The sequence below is a fragment of the Moschus berezovskii genome, chromosome 22 (genome assembly GCF_049115385.1).
Source record: "Moschus berezovskii isolate FMDL1 chromosome 22, NW_MosBer_1.0, whole genome shotgun sequence".
Taxonomy (NCBI): Eukaryota; Metazoa; Chordata; class Mammalia; order Artiodactyla; family Moschidae; genus Moschus; species Moschus berezovskii.
In genome coordinates, this window is record NC_142481.1 from 47,943,745 (window position 1) to 47,969,016 (window position 25,272).

At 39.3% G+C, this 25,272-nt stretch overlaps 2 protein-coding genes across 8 annotated transcripts in view; one reads left to right on the forward strand and one right to left on the reverse strand.

Annotated features, from left to right (window-relative positions):
* The window catches only part of PHKB (phosphorylase kinase regulatory subunit beta), a 233,431-nt gene extending 217,633 nt beyond the window's left edge, over positions 1-15,798 (reverse strand). For 3 of the 6 annotated variants that reach the window (XM_088830525.1, XM_055412841.2, XM_055412846.2), the window contains exons 1-2: positions 15,644-15,725; positions 13,352-13,366 (exon numbers count right to left, since the gene is read on the reverse strand). In XM_088830525.1, coding sequence (XP_088686651.1) covers positions 13,352-13,366; positions 15,644-15,710 — 82 coding nt within the window. In that variant the 5' untranslated portion in view covers positions 15,711-15,725. Of the gene's footprint in view, positions 1-13,351; positions 13,465-15,643 lie in introns of all 6 variants that reach the window. The other 3 variants (XM_055412843.2, XM_055412842.2, XM_055412844.2) reach the window with 2 other exon arrangements.
* A 15-nt stretch (positions 15,799-15,813) lies between these two features.
* ITFG1 (integrin alpha FG-GAP repeat containing 1) overlaps positions 15,814-25,272 on the forward strand; it is a 308,578-nt gene continuing 299,119 nt past the window's right edge. Inside the window, exons 1-4 of one of the 2 annotated variants that reach the window (XM_055412847.2) lie at positions 15,814-16,223; positions 17,905-17,977; positions 22,628-22,773; positions 24,734-24,791. In XM_055412847.2, coding sequence (XP_055268822.1) covers positions 16,016-16,223; positions 17,905-17,977; positions 22,628-22,773; positions 24,734-24,791 — 485 coding nt within the window. In that variant the 5' untranslated portion in view covers positions 15,814-16,015. The remainder of the gene's footprint in view (positions 16,224-17,904; positions 17,978-22,627; positions 22,774-24,733; positions 24,792-25,272) is intronic. The other variant, XM_088830526.1, reaches the window with a different exon arrangement.

Here is a 25,272-nt window from a genome sequence, read left to right on the forward strand (position 1 = left end):
ACGCGTATATTTTTCCTCTTTTGCCCTGCATGTGTTTTCTTTTCTCACCTATTTGTAAGGCCTCCTCAGACAACCATTTTGCCTTTTTGCATTTCTTTTCCTTGGGTTGTTCTTTTCACTGCCTCCTGTGCAAAGTCAGGAATCTCTGTCCATAGTTCAGGCACTCTATCAGATCTAATCCCTTGAATCTCTTCGTCTCCTCTACTGTATAATGAAAAGGGATTTGGTTTAGATCATACCTGAATGGTCTAGTGGTTTTCCCTGCTTTCTTCAATTTACATCTGCATTTGGCAATAAGGAGTTCATGATTTGAGCCAAGTCAGCTCCCGGTCTTGTTTTTGCCGATTGTATAGAACTTCTCCAACTTTGGCTGCAAAGAACATAATCAATCTGATTTTGGTATTGACCATCTGGTCATGTCCATGTGTCTCTTGTGTTGTTGGAAGAGGGTGTTTGCTAGGACCAGTGTGTTCTCTTGGCAAAGCTCTGTTAGCCTTTGACCTTCTTCATTTTGTACTCCAAGGCCAAATTTGCTTGTTACTCCAGGTATCTTTTGCATCCAGTCCCCTATAATGAAAAGGACATCTTTTCGGGGTGTTAGTTCTAGGAGGTCTTGTAGGTCTTCATAAAACTGTTCAAATTCAGCTTCTTCAGCGTTACTGGTTGAGGCATAGACTTAGATTACTGTGATACTGAATGGTTTGCCTTAGAAATGAATAGAGATCTTTCTGTCATTTTTGAGACTGCATATAAGTACTGCATTTCGGACTCTTTTGTTGACTATGAAGGCTACTCCACTTCTTCTAAGGGATTCTTGCTCACAGTCGTAGATATAATGGTTATCTGAGTTAAATTCACCCATTTCAGTCCATTCGATCATCCACTGGATCATCAAAAAAGCAAAAGAGTTCCAGAAAAGCATCTACTTCTGATATATTGACTACACCAAAGCCTTCGATTATGTGGATCACAACAAAATGTGGAAAATTCCTCAAGAGATGGGAATACCAGACCACCTGACTTGCCTCTTGAAAAATCTGTATGCAGGTCAGGAAGCAACAGTTAGAACTGGATATGGAACAACAGACTGGTTCCAAATCGGGAAAGGAGTACGTCAAGGCTATATATTGTCACCCTGCTTATTTAACTTATATGCAGAGTACATCATGAGAAACACTGGGCTGGGTGAAGCACAAGCTGGAATCAAGACTGCTGGGAGAAATGTCAATAACCTCAGATATGCAGATGACACCACCCTTATGGCAGAAAGTGAAGAAGTGAAGAGCCTCTTGATGAAAGTGAAAGAGAAGAGTGAAAAAAGTTGGCTTAAAGCTCAACATTCAGAAAACTTAGATCATGGCATCCAGTACCATCACTTCATGGCAAATAGATGGAGAAACAGTGGAAACAGTGTCAGACTTTATTTTTTGGGGTTCCAAAATCACTGAGAATGGTGACTGCAACTATGAAATTAAAAGATGCTCGCTGCCTGGAAGAAAAGTTGTGACCAACCTAGACAGCATATTAAAAAGCAGAGCCATTACTTTGTCAACTAAGGTCCATCTGGTTGCAGCTATGGTTTTTCCAGTAATCGTTTATGAAGATGAAAGTGAGACTATAAAGAAACCTGAGCACTGAAGAATTGATGCTTTTGAACTGTGGTGTTGGAGAAGACTCTTGAGAGTTCCTTGGACTGCCAGGAGATCCAACCAGTCCATTCTAAAGGAAGTCAGTCCTGAATATTCATTGGAAGGACTGATGCTGAAGCAGAAACTCCAATACTTTGGCTACCTGATGTGAAGAACTACTGCTGCTGCTGCTAAGTCACTTCAGTCATGCCTGACTCTGTGAGACCCCATAGATGGCAGCCCGCCAGGCTCCCCTGTCCCTGGGATTCTCCAGACAAGAACACTGGAGTAGGTTGCCACTTCCTTCTCCAATGCATGAAAGTGAAAAGTGAAAGTTAATTCACTCAGTTGTATCCAACTCTTAGAGACCCCATGGACTGCAGCCTACCAGGCTCCTCCATACATGGAATTTTCCAGGCCAACCTACTGGAGTAGGCTGCCATTGCCTTCTCCAAATCCAAAGAACTGAGTCATTTGAAAAGACCCTGATGCTGAGAAAGATTGAAGGCGGGAGAGAAGGGGACCACAGAGGATGAGATGGTTGGATGGCATCACCAACTCAATGGACGTGAGTTTGAGTAAGTTGCACGAGTTGGTGATGACAGGGAAGCCTGGCATGCTGCAGTCCAGTGTTGCAAAGAGTCAGACACGGCTGAGCTACTGAACTGAACTGACGACCTATATTTTTATAAAAATATAAATAATCTATGTGATTTCTTCCATTTTTCGCTCAAGGGAAGGAAAAATCAGTACATAGAAAGTGCTTAAGACATTTAAGCAAGGGGCAAAATGAAGTCAAAGACATGCAATTTTGCCCTGGATATGCTGTCCAAAGTTAAAGACCAATCAAGAATGCCCTAATCAAGTCCTAAACTTATTAACACTAGGTTCACTATTTTCCTTCATTTATCATACTACTTTTTTGAATTTGAACTTTGTACCTTTCTGGACTTGACCAGTGGCGTTAAGTATGTTTAGTGTGAAAATATGTTCTATTCAAAAACAAATGGAAAATAAAGCCCTGTAGCAGAGAGTTGTATATGGGAGAGGAAGGTGGAAAGGTATCCATAAGTCTGGATGGTATGAAAGATGGAAAGGTATCCAACAGTGAAATATGCTTCAGTAGAATCCAGGTTTGAAATTTATCCTTTAGATAATGGAGAACCACTGGGGAGGTTGATGTAATGGCTTCCTATGATATGATCCAAACTTTAGAAAGATAACTGTTGGCAGTATGAAAGATTGCAGAAAGTGGTAAGTCCTAGACAAAAGAGTCCACTTTTGGTTAAAACATTCATTCTAGAGCCTTGAATTAAGATAGTGACAGCAGGGATGCAGAAAAGAATGAATATTCAAGAAATATTAGAAAGACAGAAAAATTTGACTGAGGAAAGGCTTATATTTGTCTTAGGCACAAATATCAAGATCATATAGAGTAATACAGGAGGAGAATCTAGTGATAAATTTCTTATCCTTAGTTATTTAATTAACCTTGCATCCTGCTAGGATTATTTTTTTTTTAATCCTTGCAGTCATTGAGCAAATGCTTATTATCAAAGCTACAAGCCTATTGAGAATCGGGATTAGGTGAGTATAACTAGTTAATTGTGCTTTATTGAGCATTTTCATGAAAACAATATACCAAACATAAGAATCTCAGAACTGATAGAAAAACAGATAAAAACTCATAAAAGGATTCCACAAAGCAAAGAAAACTACTGTCAGAACTATGTAAATTAAGAAAATAAGCAAGCATTTTAAATACCTCTATTACAGATATTTAACATGGACAATTCATTGTTATCAGGAGACCATTTAGATGATGTTTAACACAAAAAAAGGTAAAGGTCTAAAATCAACTCGCTTATATGAGTCATATTTAGAAGGTTCAATCTGAATGGAATAAATCCTTTCAAAGCAAAATATATATATATATCAATAGAAATGATCAATGCTTTCTACCAATGCATAGCATAATACCAAATGACATTTTGTTTAAAAACTAAAATCTTTAAAAGTTATTTTTAAATAAGATATATATTTAAAATGTCCTTAGACGTATGAAAGTTGATGTCACGCAATGGTACATAAATATTACGCTACGTCATAAGCAAAGCCTAACGATTAATGATGAACAGTGTATTTTCTCTAGAGCTCCAGGTTTCCTACTACAAATTTCTAGGTGAAGTCACTTAACAAACCCAAAGCTCCCTAATGGTCAAAACCTAACAGTGTTGCCCAGTTTGGAATCAATCAGCCACAGGTTGCTTTGTTGTTCAAAACTTATATGTTGCTTTTGCTTAAGGAGAAAGAATATAGTAAGGCCACCTACATTAAGACAGCAATGTCTACAGCCAAATCATATACACACAAATACCACACATACCCCTGCACACAGGCTGCTTGATACCTGAGCCAAAATTTCCATCCTTGAAATAAATATATCAGTAAATGCTTCTATCAAAATGTTTAAAATCAAACATCACAGTAAGTTTATCAGTTCAGTTCACTGACCTTAATTTTTAACCTGATTTGCACAACTGTCCTTTGTTTACACAGATAAAAATTCATGACAGTAACATATTCAGAATACATGAAAAAAGAAAATATGAAACTGAAATCAGCATAAACTAGAAGCTGTTAAAAAGTTTATACATAAATTATTAAAATTTTTAATAATCAAAAAGAATAACCTGCCCTGTATGTTACTGAACAACACAAGTCCGTGTGCCTGATGCACAGTGAGGCCAAATAATACTAAAACACTGGAGTCTGGAAGACAGAAAGGTTTATTACTGGGTCAAGCAAAGAGATGGGTGGCTCATGCTCTAAGAACCTCAAACTTACTGAAAGCTTTCATCAAAGACCTTTAAAAATCAAAAGGTGAGAAGGGCGTGGTTAGTTGTTTTGCAAACTTCTTGGTATCATATTCTTTGTTCTTGAAGTTAAGGTCAGGTAACAATGTTTCTGTAAATCTCTACCAAAGAATGTTACTTTCTGTCCTAACAAGAAAGGGCCAAGTCCCAAGGCACAACTTTCACCTTTCAAGGTCCTAGTCCTAGCTAACAGGAGGCAGAGCTCAGCTGGGAGCTCCCTCAGGGCCAGATCCCCAGACTCGACCCAGCAGTCATCTCTGAGAGAGCCAGGTGCCCAATACAACTGGCCCTGGGCTCCTCAGGCCACCTGAATAGTGGGGACCAGGTCCCATAGACTGTGACCCAGCCAGACTGCCACTGCTATTAGGTAGCAGAGATAAGGATGGGGGAGAGGTTTACCACTGTCTCAAGGCCTGGGCCAAGACTAGTGGATGGCTCTGAAGCCCTACAGAACACAGCCCTAAACTTGTTCTCTGGGCCCCCCAGTTCACCCACTGGCCCAAGGCTGGGTAAGCTGGAGAGCTTCCCTGAGAAGGCCAGGATCCGCCTCTTACCTCAGTCTCCACCTCACAACCACCACTCCATTGTCGTCTAATTCCCCTCACTAACTGTCACTCCTGAACAGTTGGCTGCTTGCACGTGGGGCCCACAGCTGTGCTGTCCAATAGCTGAGCAGGACCACTAACAGTCGCTCACTGACAGTGGCTGCTGGTGGGCAGGACACTCTGAGGCACCAACCAATGGCTGAGCAGGACCCACTGCCTGGTGACAGGGTGCAGAGTAATGAGGCATAGCAATGGCTACTGTACTAAGGGCTGAGCTCACTGTGCTCTGTTACACACAGACTAAACACGCCACAGAAAAAACAGTCCACTGACTGAAGCAGCTTCAAGCCAAAGGCATCTTTTCATCATACTAGTGATTTATAACTATAATCAACCATCAGGTATCTATGATCAAAATTCAAAAGTTAATGTAACCACATTGAAAAAAATATAATTTAAATATATAGAAATTTCTTCAGTGGCTCAACTGCTGGAAGAGGATAGAAACGAAATTTTGAATACAAGTGATGCACCTGAGAAGAGCATGTTTTCAAAACATACAAGAAAGAGAAAGAACACATATGTGAAGGACTATCCAAAGCTCAACTGCCCAGTCCCAAACTCTGGGCCTGTTCTTGCCAGTCTACATTCACAGCTCTAACCACAGACTAAAGCTACCACACCAATAATAACATGACAGTTCATCCTAAGACCAGGGCTTAAATATTTGAAAAAATTCAAGTCCTATAAGACTTGAATGGTTGAAAAGGAATGCCATGGAAATGGTATGAGGTTATTGATAATGAAGTACAACAATTAAAACAATAAGCTTTAAAAAATTTTATAACAAAAACTAATTGATGTATATTTTGAAAGACAAAACTAATTGTGTAAAGTTTGAAAGATGACAACACATATATCAGAACCAATAAAAATAGCCAATTTCAATTATATATGTAAAAAGATTCTCACTGATTCTGGAAGTCCCTTAATATATCTGTTCATCAATAAAAGGCAACATCCTCAAGAAATTTGTGAAATATGAACTGAAAGAGAATCAAGAAATTAAAAATAAACTAATTCTTTTCAAATGACTAAGATAAAGTCTCATCGTTGGTAAAAAGAAACTGTTTTCACCTTTTTAAAACAACTGCTAATCAAGGCAGTCAAGGCCAATTGTGACAAAAATAAGAACAAGTGCAAATTTATTAGAAACGTATCACAGAAAATTACAATGAACAATCAAAAAGCATTTATTGAATTTTCAAGACCAAGTATACAACATGTGCAGCTACAGTTTTCTTTTATGTGTTTTCTAGTCTAGGATTAGTTTCAAATTTCTTTGGGTCTATCTTCAAGACTCAAAAGAAAAAAAAAAAAGACATATCTTAATTTCATAAGTTTTACCAGTAAAAACAAAGGAATATTTACATCTCCTACAAACCCAATATCTTCTAACAGGTAAATCAAATGTTTATATCTCTTTCAGCCTAAACCGAGAAAGATATGGCAGCTCTTGGTGTGGTCCTCAGAAACAGAATGGTTAACCTCCACTTTAAAATATGCACAAATAATGTAAAAATAAGATGTGAATCTATTTGCTAGACGGAGACACAGAAAATTTTCCTGTATTAGATTTGGCCACATTCTCAAAGTTACTCTGTTGAGTCAAAGATACATACAAAAATGGTAGATGATCAAGGAGGCCAGTTTCTGAATCTAGGCTGAATCTGTTCTGATGACAGAGTCAATATCTGTGCTTCCACTGTCATTTATTATCAAAGAAGGGCTGAGTGTCCCATATGCCTAGCACTTCTACTTTTAATCGCTAAATGCAGAGAGAGGGACACAGACCACACACCATGAGGCTGCTCCCTGCCTTCTTACCACTTTCCAATTTATTTGCATAATAGCCAGAGGATCTTCATAAAATATTGCTCAAGTCTTATCACTCTATTATTTCAAATTTTCCATAGCTTTCCCTTCCGATTACAGTAAAATTCAGGCATTTTCAAGCCTCCCAGCACCCTCCCCCTCACAGTCATCCTCTCTTTCTTATTATTGTTATTCATAATGTTTTGAACTTTGAGGGTACTGTTCTCAAATACCCAGCTCTATCTACCCCCAAGATCCTATACTAGGACACTCTTTACCCCAACTTCTCATTTGACTCCTATATCCTCCTTCAGCTGAAATGTCACTTTCAGAGATGCCTTCTCTGAAGCCCCATGCTAATCCTGCAGAAAATACAGAGCTGACAAGTGGTGCTTGTCATCCAGTCAAAGGAATAACAGGATCAGTTCTTTACTTTAGAAAAATAAAAGCTTGGAGAACAGACTAGGTAGAGAGGTGGTACAATGGGAGGTGATGGCTATAGGTAGCAAAGTTAAATAGGAAACAAATACTTGTTAGAGACTATAGGCATGCAAAAGCACTGAAGTCATCTTTAGCTTTGCAAAAAGTTCCATCAGGTTATAAGCTCCTCTTTAAGACCTTTATCATTTATCAGTATCTCTAAGATTGGAATTAAGACTGTCCTTTGGTATCCACCAGTGATTGGATCCAGGACCACATCACCCCTGCCAATCACACCAAAAACCATGGCTGCTCAAGTCCCTTAAGTAAAACGGCATGGTTGTGTCGGACTTCTGCTTTCTCAGATTGTAGAACCAACAGAGGGCCAACTGTATTACAGACTTTCCACAACATCAGAGAGGTCCACTAAACATTAGTTAATTTGACATGACTGAGTGAGAGAAAAGCAGTGAACATTTCCAAGATGCAAGAAATAATCATTCTACCACCCTAATGGCAGGAAGCAAAGAGGAACTAAAGAGGCTCTTGATGAAGGTGAAAGAAGACAGTGAAAAAGCTGGCTTAAAACTCAGCATTCAAAGATCATGGTATCTGGTCCCACCACTTCATGGCAAATAGATGGGGGAAAAATGGAAACTGACAGAATTTATTTTCTTGGGCTCCAAAATCACTGCAGACAGTGACCGCAGCCATGGTATTAAAAGATGCTTCCTTTGGGAGAAAAGCTATGACAAACCTAGAGAGCATATTCATAAGCAGAGACATCACTTTGCCAATAAAGGTCCATATAGTCAAAGCTATGGTCTTTCCAGGAGTTATGTATGGATGTGAGAGTTAGACCATAAAGAAGGCTGAGCACTGAAGAATTGATGCTTTCAAAATGTGGTGCTGAAGAAGACTCTTGAGAGTCCCTTGGAAAGCAAGGAGATCAAACCAGTCAATTCTAAAGGAAATCAATCCTGAATATTCATTGGAAAGACTGATGCTGAAGCTGTAGCTCCAATACTTTGACCACCTAATGCAAAGAGCCAACTCACTGGAAAAGACCCTGATGCTGGGAAAGATTGAAAGTAGAAGGAGAAGGGGGTAACAGAGGATGAGATGGTTGGATGGCACCATCGACTTAATGAACATGAGTTTGAACAAATTCCAGGAGATTGTGAAGGACAGGGAAGCCTGGCATGCTGCAGTCCACAGAGTCGCAGTCGGACATGACTGAGCAACTGAACAACAAATGACAGAGAAAGAGAATAAGCTTTAAGGTCAATAAGATTCATGCCAAGATAGCTAAGTGATATCATATGGTTTCTATTTCGTAAATCTTATAAGATTTCAGGGCAGGACATAGTAAGAAGAGATCAGAGCTCCCAGCAGGAAACAATTTACAAGTGCTCCTCAAAATTCCATTCTACATGAAGGGAACCCATAGCATATCCAATATAAGCCAAATATCTCTTCTAATTGTATATAATGATCGCACTCCTGTCTGAGTTTCTATGGAAACTCTCGGAAACAATTTACTTAAACTTGCAATGATCACTAACAAAAATGAACAGACTTAGATTAAAACAAGTGGTAGATTGTTTTAATCTGATTCCATCCAATTGTATTTTATCATGACTAGCCTTCTTAATCAAACAACTTCCATGAGGTTATGTCAAAATAAGGAAAAGTGATAAGCAACCATGTTTGCTTTTGTAAAATCATTCTTAAATACCAAACCAGCAATATTGTTAAACATATTTTTAGGAAAGATAAAAAATAGAATTTATTGGGCAGCTACTAAATATAAAGTGCTTTTTAAAATTAATTTATTTTAACTGGAAGCTAATTACTTTACTTAGCTCAAAGCTCAACATTCAGAAATCTAAGATCATGGCATCCAGTCCCATCACTTCATGTCAAATAGGTGGAGAAACAGTGGAAACAGTGGCTGACTTTATTTTTCTGGGCTCCAAAATCACTGCAGATGGTGATTGCAGCTGTGAAATTAAAAGACGCTTGCTCCTTAGAAGGAAAGTTATGACCAACCTAGACAGCATATTAAAAAGCAGAGACATTACTTTGTTAACAAAGGTCCGTCTAGTCAAGGCTATGATTTTTCCAGTGGTCATGTATGGATGTGAGAGTTGGACTATAAAGAAGGCTGAGCACTGAAGAATTGATGCTTTTGAACTGTGGTGTTGGAGAAGACTCTTGAGAGTCCCTTGGACTGCAAGGAGATACAACCAGCCCATCCTAAAGGAGATCAGTCCTGGGTGTTCATTGGAAGGACTGATGCTGAAGGTGAAACTCCAATACTTTGGCCACCTGATACGAAGAGCTGACTCATTTGAAAAGACCCTGATGCTGGGAAAGATTGAGGGCAGGAGGAGGAAGGGACGACAGAGGATGAGATGGTTGGATGGCATCACCGACTCGATGGACATGGGTTTGGGTGGACTCCGGGAGCTGGTGATAGACAGGGAGGCCTGGTGTGCTGTGGTTCATGGGGTCGCAAAGAGTCGGACACAACTGAGCGACTGAACTGAACTGAATTACTTTACAATATTGTGGTGGTTTTTGCCATACATCAAAATGAATCAGCCACGGGTGTACATGTTTCTACCCTATCTTGAACCCCCCCACACCCTCCTCTCTCCCCACCCCAACCCTCTGAGTTGTCTCAGAGCACCAGCTTTGAGTGCCCTGCTTCACAATAATCCCTTCAGGTAAGTTTTATGACCCTTATTTTACAGAGAAGGAAACCAAGTCTCAAAGATGTAAAGTAACTTGCTCAAGATCAAACAAATAGTAAACAGAGCCAGGATTAGATTCAGGAATACAAACAAGGGGGTGTGGGCGAGAGAACAGAAGAGTCAACACCAGAGAAGGGCTTTGAGTTTCCTGGGAGTAAATCTCAGGCCTGAGTATATGATTCTGTTCTGTTCCGTCGCTCAGTCGTGTCCGACTCTTTGTGACCCCGTGGACTGTAGCCTAACCAGGCTTCTCCGTCCATGGGATTCTCAAGGCAAGAATACTGGAGTGGGTTACCGTTTCCTTCTCCAGGGGATCTTCCCGACCCAGGGATCGAACCCGGGTCTCCCGCATTGGAGGCAGACGCGTTAACCTCTGAGCCACCAGATTCAGGAATAGCTGAACACAAAATGTGTATGCTTTCCTTAGGCTCTTAGAAGGTGCCACAACACCTAACAGTTCAGGAACCTCAGGCCTATGGTCTCTTTAAGACAAAAACTAAACAAAAACAACAACAACAACAAAAAACCCTCAATAAGCAGTTGACTATTATATTAGGCTGAAAATAAATCTGCTAAATAAGTGACCAAAAAGAAGAGAGTGTCAGACACACAAAATAAAAAGTTGAGTTCTGCCCAAAATATACAATAAAATTTGACCAGGTATTGATATTCCCTTCAAAATCAAATCAAATTAATCAAAGAACCTAAAAAGAAGTAAGTAATGAAAAAAACGCAATCTAAAAAAAACTCATCTAAACTCCTTTAGATGCTCATAAACATACAGAGCCAAGATAGAGATAAACCAATGATTCATTGTAGGGTATGATTTTTTAATTATCTTGTCATCTAAGAATAAAACTAAAAATGCTGAGACATTTCTTACCTCATCACAAAATGCCAAAACAATTACTACAAATACCTAAACTGTAATGTCAATTACAGTGATTGCTCTAGCTGACAAACTCTGCTAACCTAATACAGAACTGCAGTAGTCAAATGAGAAACGGAAGCAATCTAAGTTACTGGATGCTACACTCTTTACCTAGTAATTAGTTAATTCATTTTGGTTGTGGAATTTGCCTATAAATTCATTGTCCTGTATGCTTTGCCCAGAAGTTCTTTAAAGAAAAATCTGGACATCAAGATCTCATTTTGGATTTAAGCAGTCAAAATAAAGAAAGCATCTTCAAGCACAGCACATACTGACACATTAGCAGTCACATCACAACTCAAGCATGCACACGCAGAAATGAAGGACACACAAAATTCAATAAACAGTAGAAATAAAAAGAAACGTAGCAGAAACAAATCCAGCAGGAATAAAGAGGGTTGAAATGCATAAAATAATCTAGGTATATTTGAAACTAATTTTCCAAAATGAAGATACTAGCTTTCACTTTGGTAACTCTGAATAATTTCGAGCCGAAGGTACTAAGGAAAAGCTCAGCTATAAACCCAAGACATGCCTTAAAATGATTGTTAAATGAAATCACACTGTTAAACACTCTCCCACAATGATAACACCCAAGGAACTACAATAGCAAAAAGCAAATCATTTCCAACATAAATGCAGTATTTCCCAATTAGTAAATAAACTATGCAAACCACTCTATTTAACAGATAAAGGTTTTAAGTATTTTTTACAGTCATCACTAAGTTTTGGTTAGACAAACCCCAAGCATCACTACTGAAAGTAATTTTTATGGAATCCACCTTCTAAAATGGTTTATAATGATTAAGTTTGGTATTTTTCTATTTTGTTTCTTGGCACATTCTATTTCAATTTAATAATATGTACTAGAACAACTTCTTGTATATGACTTTAAACACTGTTTAAGCTGTATAGTTCTTAGGTTTTGAAATTTTCAGGACTGCTGATACATAAAAGTATACCTTTAGCATTCTATTTCCCTGTAACTATTGAATGATTCTGCCAGTGCTGAAAATCCACCAGCTCTTATTAGGAAAGCCAAGATGAAAAACAGAGTCTGGTGCTTAAAAGAAAGTGCAGTTCAAAGATAGAGTCCTGATGTCCTCCTAGGTCAAAGATTAAATCAGAAATCAATTGGTAATGTTACATATACTATTTTGTCATTTAGCAGATGACAACTGAAGACATGGATCATTCTCCTTCCTTAAAATATAAGCTTTGTTTTCTTCTATTTGTGATTCTTCTCTAAGGTGTTTTCTATCTGTTCTTCAAGAATTTTCCCCTTCATCTTGCCAAAATAGGATTTGAAATACAAATCTAAATAAGTGGCGGGGGTAGGGGGGAGGGATGGAGGGGGAGGAACCACTTCTGAATGGTTATAGTGAAGTCAAAAACAATTTTTCACTAACTGGCTCATCTCACATCTATCTGTTAATAAGTCCTGAGGCTTGAATAGTCTGCTTAAGGCACACTAAAGACAAAGCTGTCTCTAGCCAATAGGCTTTACCCAGTGTTCAAGCACAGAACAGGTTTCAAATGGCCCAAGGTGGTTCAGTCTTCATTGCACCTACATGGCCACTTAATAAAGTCCTTCTATTTAGGATACATTCAAAGGCCTAGGTTCCTAATGGGAATCCATATGTAGTATTTTCTGAATGTGTGGACCTCTTCCAAATTTTTTTCAAAACCCAGAACATTCACCTGGGAAACAATTCCCCAGCTTTAATCCAACTTGAAAATGGTCTCTAAGAGCCAGGGCACCAACACCCCCTCCAAGCTAAGGAAGCCTTGGGACAGAAGGCAAACCATGGGATAGAAGACAAATCTCAAAGCCTTGAAAGGTAATAGTTTCAGGACCTGGGACAACTGCTTCAATTCTGTGGGCTTCTCTTTCCTATGAAAATGCATATAAAAATACCTACTTCACAGGGAGTTAATGAAGAGAAAATAATTGGAACGTTGATCAAAAATTTCTAATTTATGAAATTTATTTTGTTATGCAAGAATACAAAAATTACTGATGAAGCATTTTATCTACAAAGGTGACAATTAAGGCTCCCAGATACTGAGGAATGGCCCCTGATCAAACAGAGTGTTAAGGCAGGGGCTCCACTCTGCACTTCTCAGGCCTCTTACACCACAAACTACATTCAACACACAGTGCAAACTTGACCTCAACAATAACAGAAATGGTGCTCAGGCTTGGGCCCACCAAAGAGAAAATAAAAACCAAAATGATATCATATGGTGACAGCAACCTTCAGAAACAAATATATTTAAAATTACTGAGTGACCCTTTTGGGGTCTACACACTTACCAGACCTTAAGAAAGCTGGTGAAGAAGGGACGACTGGATCAGGTGAGGTGGCCATTTCAAATTGTTGACTCTAATCATAAGCGTCGCAGGCTAAACTATAGCAATTTTCAAAACTGTTTAGTGAAGGTTAGAAGCAATCAGCGTTAGATTAATTGAAAGCAGTGTAAGCAGTTATTAACATGATGCAGTGTGCAACAAAGGCAATAATTGAGGTTCATTATAATTTTATTTTCTCTTTTATGACTAGAAAATTTGATTTTCTTTGCTTTGATAAATTACATTTGCTTATATGGATGAGGCAGGAAATATATAATGGCCACTTATTACATAAGAGCAGCATACTCTATTGAGCAGTGAAGTGATTATGCTACTATGTAACAATGGCTCAGAACTTTGCAGTGGTGTGTATGTCTGAGTCAGGTTAGTCCAAGTTTCAAACAAAACTCAGTTTACATACTCCTCTAAAAGTAACAAACAGAATCAGGGAGAACTCAATGATTCACTTAAGAAACTTTACAGTCTACACAGAGAAGACTCTGAAACCTCAACTAATTTGGAGGGCTTTCCAATGGTATCTTTTACTGCTATGATGTGAACACATAGGAACATCCAACATTTATACAATGTATTCAACTACTTTGTACATGAAAGTGGATTTAAGTGACCACATTCAACAATAGTTAAAATTTGAATTTTATTTTCTCAGTAAAGACAGAGAAGGTAGGTTTTCAAAGTTGACTGTTAAGACATGCAGTTCAGAGGAAATTCAAACTGGAGAAGAAAATAAACCCTATACGTGTATTAGAGGAAAAGAGAAACGCCGTAAAAATATATGTTGAAGGTAGGGCTCAGTTTCCTGTAAAAAAACTCCAGTTACTCTCTTTGATGGGATATTATCAACCCAATAAAAGTTTTTATAGCCCAGACAGACTCATTGCTAGTGGTCAACTAAATAATTCAATATGACACAAAAAATTTGAGAACAGTGTGAAACAAACATATTTGACTACTGTAAGTAACTGTATTGATTTTAACATTGATACTAAGGATTCGTTTTTGAAAAATTCTCTCATACTTCAGCAGTAGTTTTGCTATAACCCTAAGTAAATATGTGCAGAACTATTTTTAAGGTTTAAAACAGAATGAAATAAGCAAGAAACATTGAATTTCTCCTGTATGATTTTATTAGACACTTTCTTCAAAGGAAAAAAAAAAGCTAAGCACTCTGTTGTTTGCACAACAGACAACTAAGAACTTCATAAATGGGAAAAGCCAAAACATAATGGGGTGGTATTAGCTGTAAAAAAAAACAACAAACTCCTGAATAACAATGCAAATGCAGAGTTAGCTTTCCTAGAGCTGTGTTTTTTTTTTTTTTACTGTCATTAGATTATCAACTTTGACTTTAGCCAACTAATTTATATAGTAACAGCAATAACCAACAAATAGTAACAATCCTTCAAAAGGGAAGATTGTCAGTGGTGAAGACTTGGTCATTCCACCATCTTTCCTGTATATAGGGGCACTTTTTAGCTCGCGATTACAGCCAGCCAGCTAGGAATAAGAAGTTTCAATCCTGGCTCTCAGATGAGTTATCAGCCACAAGTGCTAACTTCAAAGTCGTGACTTTGCAATTTGAACAAGTCAGTTCAGGACACTTGAACTGTTGTAACTGCCTGCGCAGCGTCTTCTGAGCTAGGCGGCATCGGGTTTGGGAGCCACAACTGAGAACTAGGTGTCCTGGGGCCACTTGCCCAGGGAAGGGGCCCACTTCCTTCTGAGCCTTAACTAAGCTCAGAGTGACAACCTTCATTGAGACCCCGTCCCCCTCAATTGCTGCCACATAGGTAACTGGCTAGAGCTCAGAACTTGTGGTGTAAAAAGGAGATACAATATAAGGCAACAAGCAACCGCCGGTTTTCTAGGACCAGACCCTAGTCATAAGAAAGAAACGTTCTTTCTTCTGGGAGGAATACAGGTACGGACAGCAGTCTGTCGAATATGGTCGCCGTCTGATTTCTAAGAAGACTCCAGACTAAGTCGGCACCACCACCTACTTTTCGAGGGGAAGCACACGCGAAATATAGCTGGGGAAGCAAAACGGGGTAAAGGTGGGGTCACCACCTAATGGGGGAAGACATCGAGAGGAAGTCAGGGACCACCGTCTGCTTTCCAAGGAGAACTCGCGGGCACAGGTTCATCCTAGGACCCCGATCTGCCTCCCGCCCAAAGCGCTAGAGGGGGAGCACCCCTGTGGTGCGAGGGAAGGGGTGGCGTCCTAGCCAGCCAAACCTGAGCGCTTGGTCCGGGCTCTTCGCTCCAAGACCTTCCAGCTCACATCGGCCATGAGCCCCGCCATCGCGCTCGGGCCGCCGCCGTGGCCCCCACCCCCGGGGCCGCCTGTCAGCTCCGCCCGGCCGGCCCCGCCCCCGCGCGCGACACTGTCGGGAGGCGCACCGGCCGGAAGTGAGCGGAGGGCCGGCTTCAAGCTCGCTCCGCGGCCTCCCGAGTGTCAGAGGGGCAGCCCTAGGGGAGAGGAAGAGAACCGGCCGCGGCCCTGCGGGCGCCGGAGCCGCACTCTTTCTCTCTCGGCCGGCGGCACGGTGCTTTCCGGCTGCCGTGAAGCGCGGCAGTGCGCCGGCGGGCTGGGGCGGAGGGGCTGCCATGGCGGCGGCGAGCCGGCTGCCGGACTCTTGGGTGCTGCTGGCCCTGCTGCTTGGGAGGCTCGCGCTGCTGGGAGTCGGGCCGGTCCCGGCGCGGGCGCTGCACAACGTCACGGCCGAGCTCTTTGGGGCCGAGGCCTGGGGCACCCTGGCGGCCTTCGGAGACCTCAACTCTGACAAGCAGACGGACCTCTTCGTTCTGCGGGAAAGTCAGTGCTTGCCTGGCCCCTCTGTCCGCGTGCCCCTCCCGGTGTTCCCCACGCCCCTTGCCTGGGGGCCGGTTCTCCTGCTTTTCCCGGCCGTTCTGTAGCAGCCCTATCTTTCTCCCTTTATCTCCAATTTCCTTGACAACACCCCCCACCTTTTTTTTTTATTATTATTATCTTTTCCAAACCCGCGTCTTGGCTTGACCACTCCACAGTTTGACCGCACTAGAAACACCCCAGTTTTTTTTTTGTTTTGTTTTGTTTTATTGAGAAGACCGCGGCCTTCACTCAGGCACCCCGCCCCCTTCATAGAATCACCTCCCTTCCAGAGTCCTTCCTGATCCCCTGGAGTCTTTCTAGCTTTCTATACGTTCCTTCCCAAGGCCCCTTCATTCCTGACTGCCTTAACTTCCTCCAGTCTCCCTTCCTCTTTGATGAACTGGAAAAGGTGCAACTTGATAATTTCCTCTGGTAAAGAACTTCTCCCTACCTCCTAATTAATCCAATTCACGCTCCACTCCCTTTGGGTCCCAGCTTTCTTTGAAACTACTGTTCCTTCCCAAGAACGAAACACTCCACAATTAACTCAAGCATTTTGCAGGCACCACTAATAAATAAACCCAGTGTCTCTTTGGAAGAGGATTCTCAAACTGCAGGTTTTTCTCTTTTCTGAGCTGCCTAGTCTTTTGTGGGCAGAAGACCTCCTTGCTTTGGCCACAATCCTCCTCTTCCAAATCTCTGCTTTATTTTCCTGCTTGAGGTTCTTGGGAGTTCTTTGCTTTAACCATCACTAAACTATTTTTTGGTAAATCTTGATGCTGACAGTGGGCAGTAGAGGGTCTTAGTATTCTTGAGTACCCAGAAAACAGGTTCTATTTAAGGTCAAGGCTGTGAAAGAAGGAAGTGAAGCACTTATACAAAGTTTGACAGGATCTTAGCCCAGATCTCTTGGAGTCCTTTCTGGGACCCCAGAGCTTCTGGTGGACCTTGGACCTTGGGTACTTCCCCTGTTTTTATATGACTCCATTTACTGCAGGAAGGGGGCAGAGTGCCTAACCCATAGCTACTCCATCTGAAGTGGAGAGAGACTCTCCCTTTAACTTTAAAGATGACGTGTGTTTGGCTAAACAGTTTGAAAAGTCTGTTCCAATCAATGAGTGCTCATTGAATTCCAGAAATGCATTGGGGTGGGGGTGGATCTCTAGAAGCCAGAGGAACTGGTCTTGGAGGATTCAGTTTTTTTCTGCTTAAATACGAAATCACACCCTTGTTAGTCAGATGCCTACAGTAAGAAGTTACTGTGTTCTTGGTGTGACACATCTGTGCAATGAACTAAACAGCCTTATAAGAGCTTAAGTTGTTAGGTTTGGGGAGGGTATGACTTAACACAGGCATATTCTTTATGTCAATCAAATTCTTCAGTCGATCAAATTCCTAGGAGAAGGCAGGACCAACTATATTTTCCATGTTCATCTTTATAGTTTCTCTGCTGCTTTGAATATTGAATTTGTTGTATAAATCACCATTTTGTTAGTCTGATAGGACCATCCTTGATAGGGCAGACAAATTGGAGTAAAGTAAAAGTTTTCTTGTTGAAAACAGGGCCCAGAAAGCTTCTTGTAACCCCTGGTTGGATGTCTTAATGGGAAGCATTTTTCTGATGTTACGTATTTGCCTCTTTTAGGAAATGACTTAATCGTTTTTCTGGCAGACCAGAATGCACCGTATTTTAAACCCAAAGTAAATGTATCATTGAAGTAAGTACAGATGTGTGTGTTTCTGTAAAATTGTCATTGTTGTAATAACATGCAGTAACCAGTAGCATTGTTTTTGAAATCAGTTTTACTCTAATGTGATGTTGTGATAGAAAACCACTAGTTAAAAGGTATGAAGCAAGTAACTTGTTAGGAAAATTGGTTAACATACGAAAATTTAAAGTTAAAAAATAAATAATTTTGAGTGGATCCAGGTCTGTTCCTACATAAGCACCTTTCAGACCCTTGTGATCTGATATGCTTTGTTAAATGTCTTCGGGATTGTCCCTCATCCTGAGTGTGCTTGTGGGAACAGCCTGCTCACAGCCTCTTCAGGTCAACTTTGCGATCTGACAGAGGAGTTTGCTGTGGGGTCAGTGACTTCTGCTTTAATTTTTTCCTTTATTGACTGGTAGGTGGTTACTGCTAGGGGACAACTGGTTACTTTTGAGGAAATTCCAATCAAACTGAATTTTTTAAGTGTTCAAATAATAGTCCTCTCTTATATATATATACATATATGACTGGCTTTGCATAAAACCCCGTGACTCATTCAAAGTGAGCCAACAGTTTTGAAATTACAAGAAACAAGGATTGAATCGCTGTCTGGAAGAAGAGATGAGTCAGTGCAGGCTAAAGTGGCAGCTTCCAGAAAGTTATGGAACTTGAGCTTAACCTTAAAATAGGTAAAATTTAGGTGAGGGCTTTCCGTTTTCAGGATACAGCATTAACAAGAGATGGCAGTAAAAAAACAGCATGTTGTGAAGAGAAGGTGAAAAGATTTGCCTGACAGAAGTAGAGGGTACACTTTGGAGCGATATGGATTAGGAAGATGAGATCAAGTCAGCCTAAACCTTCATAAATACCAGAATTGACCTCAATCCCATGAAAAATGGAAAATCATTACAGGTTCTTGTTTGAAGGAGAGGTGATGAAAACTGTATTTTAAGTTGTTTGATTTACTTGTAAGTCATGTGCAGGATGAATTGGTATGTAGAAAGATCAGATATTACTTCAGAAACTGTTCCAAAAATTTAAGAAGTTCCCATATAGCCTAATGAGTCCTGAGATTCTGTAATATTTAACTTAAATTCAAACATGGAAGATTAGAAGTTAAGGCAATATATGGACTGTTAAAGACTTGGGTTCCACAGAGTCTTTTTTTTAATCCCAATTAATTTTTGTTTCTTTGGTTAATGTAATGTCATTTTATATACTTATAAATTTAGAAATTCTTGTATTTATTTAGTATACTTTTCAAAAAATAACTGTCCTTCAGTGTTTTTTCCCCTACTCCTCTGTTCCTCTCTCAAATACAACCACTTTTAAAACTTTGAGCTGTTTGGGTGTTCATTTCCATATTTTGGGGCTTCCCTAGTGGCTCAGAAAGTAAAGAATTTGCATTGTTGTACTCTTTCCCAATCTGAACTCTCATGCCCTAGGCCTTCTGCAGAGTCACTGTTTGGAGATTTTCCCCTTTGTTATTCTTTGTTTGATCCCTGTTTCTTAAATCCTGTACCGTTTTGTTCTTTGCTGCTTCATTTACTTCACTGGAGTGTATCCTTCTAGAAGGTTGGAAATGGGTATGTCCTTCCGTTTCCAAAACCTTTTTCTATTCACTCTTTGATTGACCTGCAGTCTTCTAGCTTCATGGGTTGCTGATTTAAAATCCATTGCTGTTCTTTTTCCTAATCCTTCAAATATAGCTTGTTTTATTTTTAATTTTAGAAGCTATTAGGGTGTCTTCTTTATCCCTTTTTTCTGAAATTTCATAGTATGTATTGGTATAGACTGTTTTTCTTTTATTCTGAGAAGTAGGTGGGCCCCTTCAAGCCTTCTGTACCTGGGGGATTTTTGAAATGTTCTTATTTCTCTGATTATATTTTTGTTTTCTTTTTAAGAAATCCTACTAATTGGTTATTGGATTGCCTAACTCCATCCTTTATTTATTTCACTTGTGTCTGTCATTTTGTGGGTTGCCCCCCACCCAGGAATTCTTAATTTTATCTTGGGCCTTTTATTGGATATTTTTATGTTAGCTGTCATTTGAATTGAAAGAAGGTTTATTCAGGGAGGAACACAGTCCATAGGCAGACTGTGGGCTGTCTTGGATCCAGGAAAGGCCATCTCTCGTATTTTTTAATCTCCAAGAAGTTTCTTTGTTCTCTTTATTATTCTTTTGTCTTAGCATGCTGTTCTTTTTTTTTTTAATGGATATGTTTTCTTCTCTTATGTCCTTAAGTATAGTTTTGAAGCTTTGTTTTGTTCACTATTATCTGTTTGTTTTTTTCATATTCTTTATTGCTGTTTGTTTGGCTGTCTTTAATATTCAGTTTTCTTTAAAAGGCAAGTAGCTCTTTATTAAACTTTATTAAGTATAAAGTACTAAAGAATTCATTGGAAACTCTGCATGGTGGGACTTGTCTCTTGCCCTGTGGATATGTTCCTGGCTGACTGGCATCCTAGTGATTTGACAGAGCTGGGATCAAAGGCCCATCTATTCCTTTTGTTGACTTTCCATTAACTCCCTATTTTTAGCCTTAGACTAATATATTACAACCTCCTGCAACTTAAATCTCTGACATCTGAAACTTCCCAGAAATAAACTAGTTCATGCCTTGCTGAGCAAGAGGGAAAAGGAACCATCACAGACCTTCAGTTAAATCTCTTTTCAGCCTTGTGCCTTACTTTTGTCATCTGGTATTTCTGATGACTCCACATTCTAAGCTTTTCAAAGGTTCTTCAAAGCAAAAAGCTTCTTGAGCCTTTTCTCTAAGCACTTCAAGCTAAAGTGTATGTAAGCTATACAGTTGACCATTGAATGATATGGGTCTGAAACGCATAGGTCCACTTATATACATATTTTTTTCCACTAAATACATACTGCAATACTACGCTGTCCACAGTTGGTTGAATCTGTGAATGCAGAACTGAGGATGTGGAGGACCAATTGTAAAGTTATATGTGGATTTTCAACTGCAGCTGCTCAGTGTCCTTAACCCCACGTGTTCTTCAAGGGTCAGCTCTTGTTTCCTTGCCCCCTGTTAAGTCAATTAGCATCTCTCCATCTGCTGTGTCCTTTCATGGTCTCTTTGTCTTGAGGGTTATGCTTTAAAAAAAAAAATTCATTCCATATCATTTTAGTAGGTTCTTTGAAAAAAGAGATCAATGCATATCGCAATCTGTTATTTTTTAAAGTTCAAATTCCTACTTTTAGAGCCATAAAGAAGCAAGGCAATTTTAGGAATAAAACGGTTAGGATAAATTCCCATCTAGTCCTTTGTAATGAATTCCTGTCTATTTCAAGGTACTTTTTGAGCGCAAATCATGGATTTATTTGAACAAGTATTACTGCCAAGTATGTGTGGCATGTGCATGACTGCACAGGCATACATACACAGGTGCGCGACAGGGGGATGCACTTACATGCAGCTGGCTACATGGTAGCGTGAACAGTCACTGTGTCATCATTGTTAAAGACCAGCTGTTTCTCAGGGAAAGGTTAAAGTATTGTCAGAATACTTTGAGGAAACTGGCATTACAAAAAGTATTTTATCATAGTGAGAATCAATTTTAGAGGACAACACAACCGAATTTGAATTCCAGGTATTCCATTTAGGTAGCTGTTTAACTCAGAAAGCAACTTAATTGCTCCAAACCTCAATTTCTTGGTCTATTCAATAAGAAGAACAATACCTATTTCAGGTAATGGGAATTATCAGTTAATAATAATAGCTGTTAAGCACTTGATATAATATCTGAGACACAGTGAGTAGCTGCATTAAAGTAAAGCTATTATTATATTTTGTTTCTTAATCTTATCATTATCAGTATTTTCCTCATTTCTCTGTAAGTAAAACCTGTTAACAGAATTTTTATATTCACGATGTCATTTAGAAAATAATTATTCATAGACTATTTGGAAACTGTCTTGCTATTTGTTCTTAAGTAGAATTAAATATAAATTGAATTTAAGGCCTAATTTTTGGTTGGATCACTCAGACAACATTATGACCATATTCCAGAATGTCTTTTTTAAAATTTTCAGGGTTAATATAAACCATTTTAGAATATTTTATTATTGAAGATGTAGAACTAGGTGTGTATGTATTGATAGTTTATTGCCAGGTTTGGTTAAGAGGAACATATTTTTCATTATGAATCTTGAAAAGCTTTCAGAAAAAAAATGATTGTTTCAAATCTGCATTGAAATCCAAAATTAAGTAATTTTTAAATAATATCTTTTATAAAATGACAGTGATACTCACTGGTGCTTTAACAATTGATAATCAGCCTCCATTTGTATAAACACCATTCATGGGTCCTGGTATCTCTGATAAAAGAACTAGGTGAAAGGACTAAGTCAGTGCTTAAACATGGAACTGCACTTTCTCTTAATAAATATTTCAGCTTTTTCTCATTTCTTAAGATCTCTACATTCATCCTGAATTCTTTCATAGTCCAAGGAAGCCTGCATACGTGAAGGATGATAAGCTATTAAAGAAGACGATGAAATTAATCAGTTCTGTAAATTTTTGTATTTTGCATTGAAAATATTTTTGCATAGTATAAATATAAAAGTGTCATTTTCTATTATAGCGCTACTGGAATGTTTGTTTATTAAAGTGTTTGTTTGTTTGTTTGTTTGTTTAGTAATTACAGTACATTGATAACCAGTGTAGTCCCAGGGGATTATGATGGAGATTCACAAATGGATGTCCTTCTGACGTATCTTCCCAAAAATCATGCCAATGGTGAATTAGGAGCTGTTATCTTCTGGGGACAGAATCAAACATTAGGTGAATTTGTTTTAAGTGTCTTTAATATTTGTCACTGGATATTAAAGGGAAAACATGCTGGTATTCTTAAGTAAATGTAACAAAAATAATGTTTAAAAATGCAGTTCTTGTGTGTCAGTAATTGTCTCTCAAAATCTTTTTAAAAGTCTATTTTCTGATTCTCCTTTTTCAACCTAGAAGTGATCTGCAGTTAACTCCAGGGAACAAAATCCATTCTTGTTAGCTTAAGGAAGAGACATTTATTAAAAGGTTTTGGTGTTTTACAGAGTTATTGGGTTGGCTGAAGAACACATACTAAGTTGAACTTTCGGAAACAATTCTCAAAGCCTTTGAAGAAGCTAGTGCCTTTTTACCATCAGAAAACAGCCAGTTGCACAGGTGCTCCCTCAGTACTTACAATTCAGTGATCAGACATTTAAGACAGAAATGGCAGAAACACAGCCTTCACCTCATTCCTGCCTTGCAAAACCCATAGTGTATCTAACTATCAGGGCTCACGTTATTCAGAATCTTAGCTGCAAGGATGTCTGAGAAATGCTGATTTTGGTTTCTGTTCTTGGTTTCCCCAGTACAGGAAAGCACAAAAAGGTTAAAGGTTGAGAGTCTTTCTACCATGAGTGTGTGCTAAGTCGCTTCAGTCATGTCCAGCTCTTTGCGACACTATGGACTATAGCTCGCTAGGCTTGCTGTCCATGTGATTCTCCAGGCAAGACAGTCTACCCTGTCTTCCTATGAATCTTCAAATCTTATCTGAAAAACCAATTAGTTACACCTAAATGGGCAGTTTTGTTCATAGAACCAGATTTCAAGGACTGAGGAGGAGAGGAGAGCATGGACATTTTAGAATCAAATAGTTTTGCACATATTGGGTTCTTTACAGCAAAATCTTGTCAGTGGTGATTTCAGCCATGAAATTAAAAGACGCTTACTCCTTGGAAGGGAAGTTATGACCAACCTAGACAACATATTAAAAAACAGAGACGTTACTTTGCCAGCAAAGGTACGTCTAGTCAAGGCTATGGTTTTTCCAGTGGTCATGTATGGATGTGAGAGTTGGACTATAAAGAAGGCTGAGCACCAAAGAATTGATGCTTTTGAACTGTGGTGCTGGAGAAGACTCTTGAGAGTCCCTTGGACTGCAGGGAGATCCAACCAGTCCATCCTAAAGGAAATCAGTCCTGAATATTCATTGGAAGGACTGATGCTGAAGGTGAAACTCCAATACTTTGGCCACCTCATATGAAGAATTGATTCATTGGAAAAGACCCTGATGCTGGGAGGGATTGGGGGCAGGAGGAGAACGGGACGACAGAGGATGACATGGCTGGATGGCACCACTGACTCAATGGACATGAGTTTGGGTGAACTCGGGGAGTTGGTGATGGACAGGGAGGCCTGGCATGCTGCAATTCATGGGGTCACAAAGAGTCGGATACGACTGAGCGACTGAAGTGAACTAGTGGTAAACCCTGTATAAAGAAGACTCATGTAAGAAATTTTCAGAATGAATACTCAGAAGGAAGTTATTGTAATGCTGATATCTTCGCTGTAGTATGAAAGTAAAAGTGTTTGTCTGTTAGTCATGTCCAACACTGGGACCCCATGGACTGTAGCCTGCCAGGCTCCTCTGTCCAGGCATTTCTCCAGGCAAGAATACTGGACTCAGTTGCCATTCCTTCACCAGGGGATCTTCCATATCCAAGGAGTGAACCTGTGTCTCCCGTATTGCAGACAGATTCTTTACTATCTCAGCCATCAGGGAAGCCCATAAACTTTCCCAATAGTTTACAAACTTGATGTCCACTTAAGTTATAGTGTCTCATTAGTGATTAATGGTGAAAGTTGGAATTAGTTAGAGATGAATCATGGAAAGAATAAAAGATTATTCTCTTCCCTAAGTGCAGATATAAAAAATAATATAAAATGCCTGTTCATTTATGTATTTTCTTTTCTTTTACAGATCCTAGCAATATGACCATACTCAATAGGACTTTTCAAGATGAACCACTAATTATGGAGTAAGTATGTGCTTGCTTCCCTTTGGATGATTTTAAACTTACAAACATAAAATCTTTCACATAGGAAACTACTTTGCTCAGTTGTGTTGGCTCTATATTCATTCCCCCTTTAAAGCTGATAGGGGCCTGCCCTCTTAATTATATGATATTTACTTGCCATGATGGAAGAAAGAGAAAAATGAAATTCATTACTTTGGAAAAAGAAAGAGATTTGTCTTTTTGGTTTTGTCTTAATAGCCTTGAATGTGTCCATGATGGATCTTTATTGATCCTAGACATGTCATTATTCAGAGAACTAATATAACTGTTTTTGGATAAAACTGTTAGTGCTTGATTGGCTGATATGAAGGGTAGAGGATTTCCTCCAGTGACTTAGAACTATTTCTATATTAAGGAAAAACTTTGTCCTCCCTTACAGCTCCTGCTTAGTATTATCATTTATCTCCTCGAAGTAGACTCATGTACCAACATAAGGTTAATT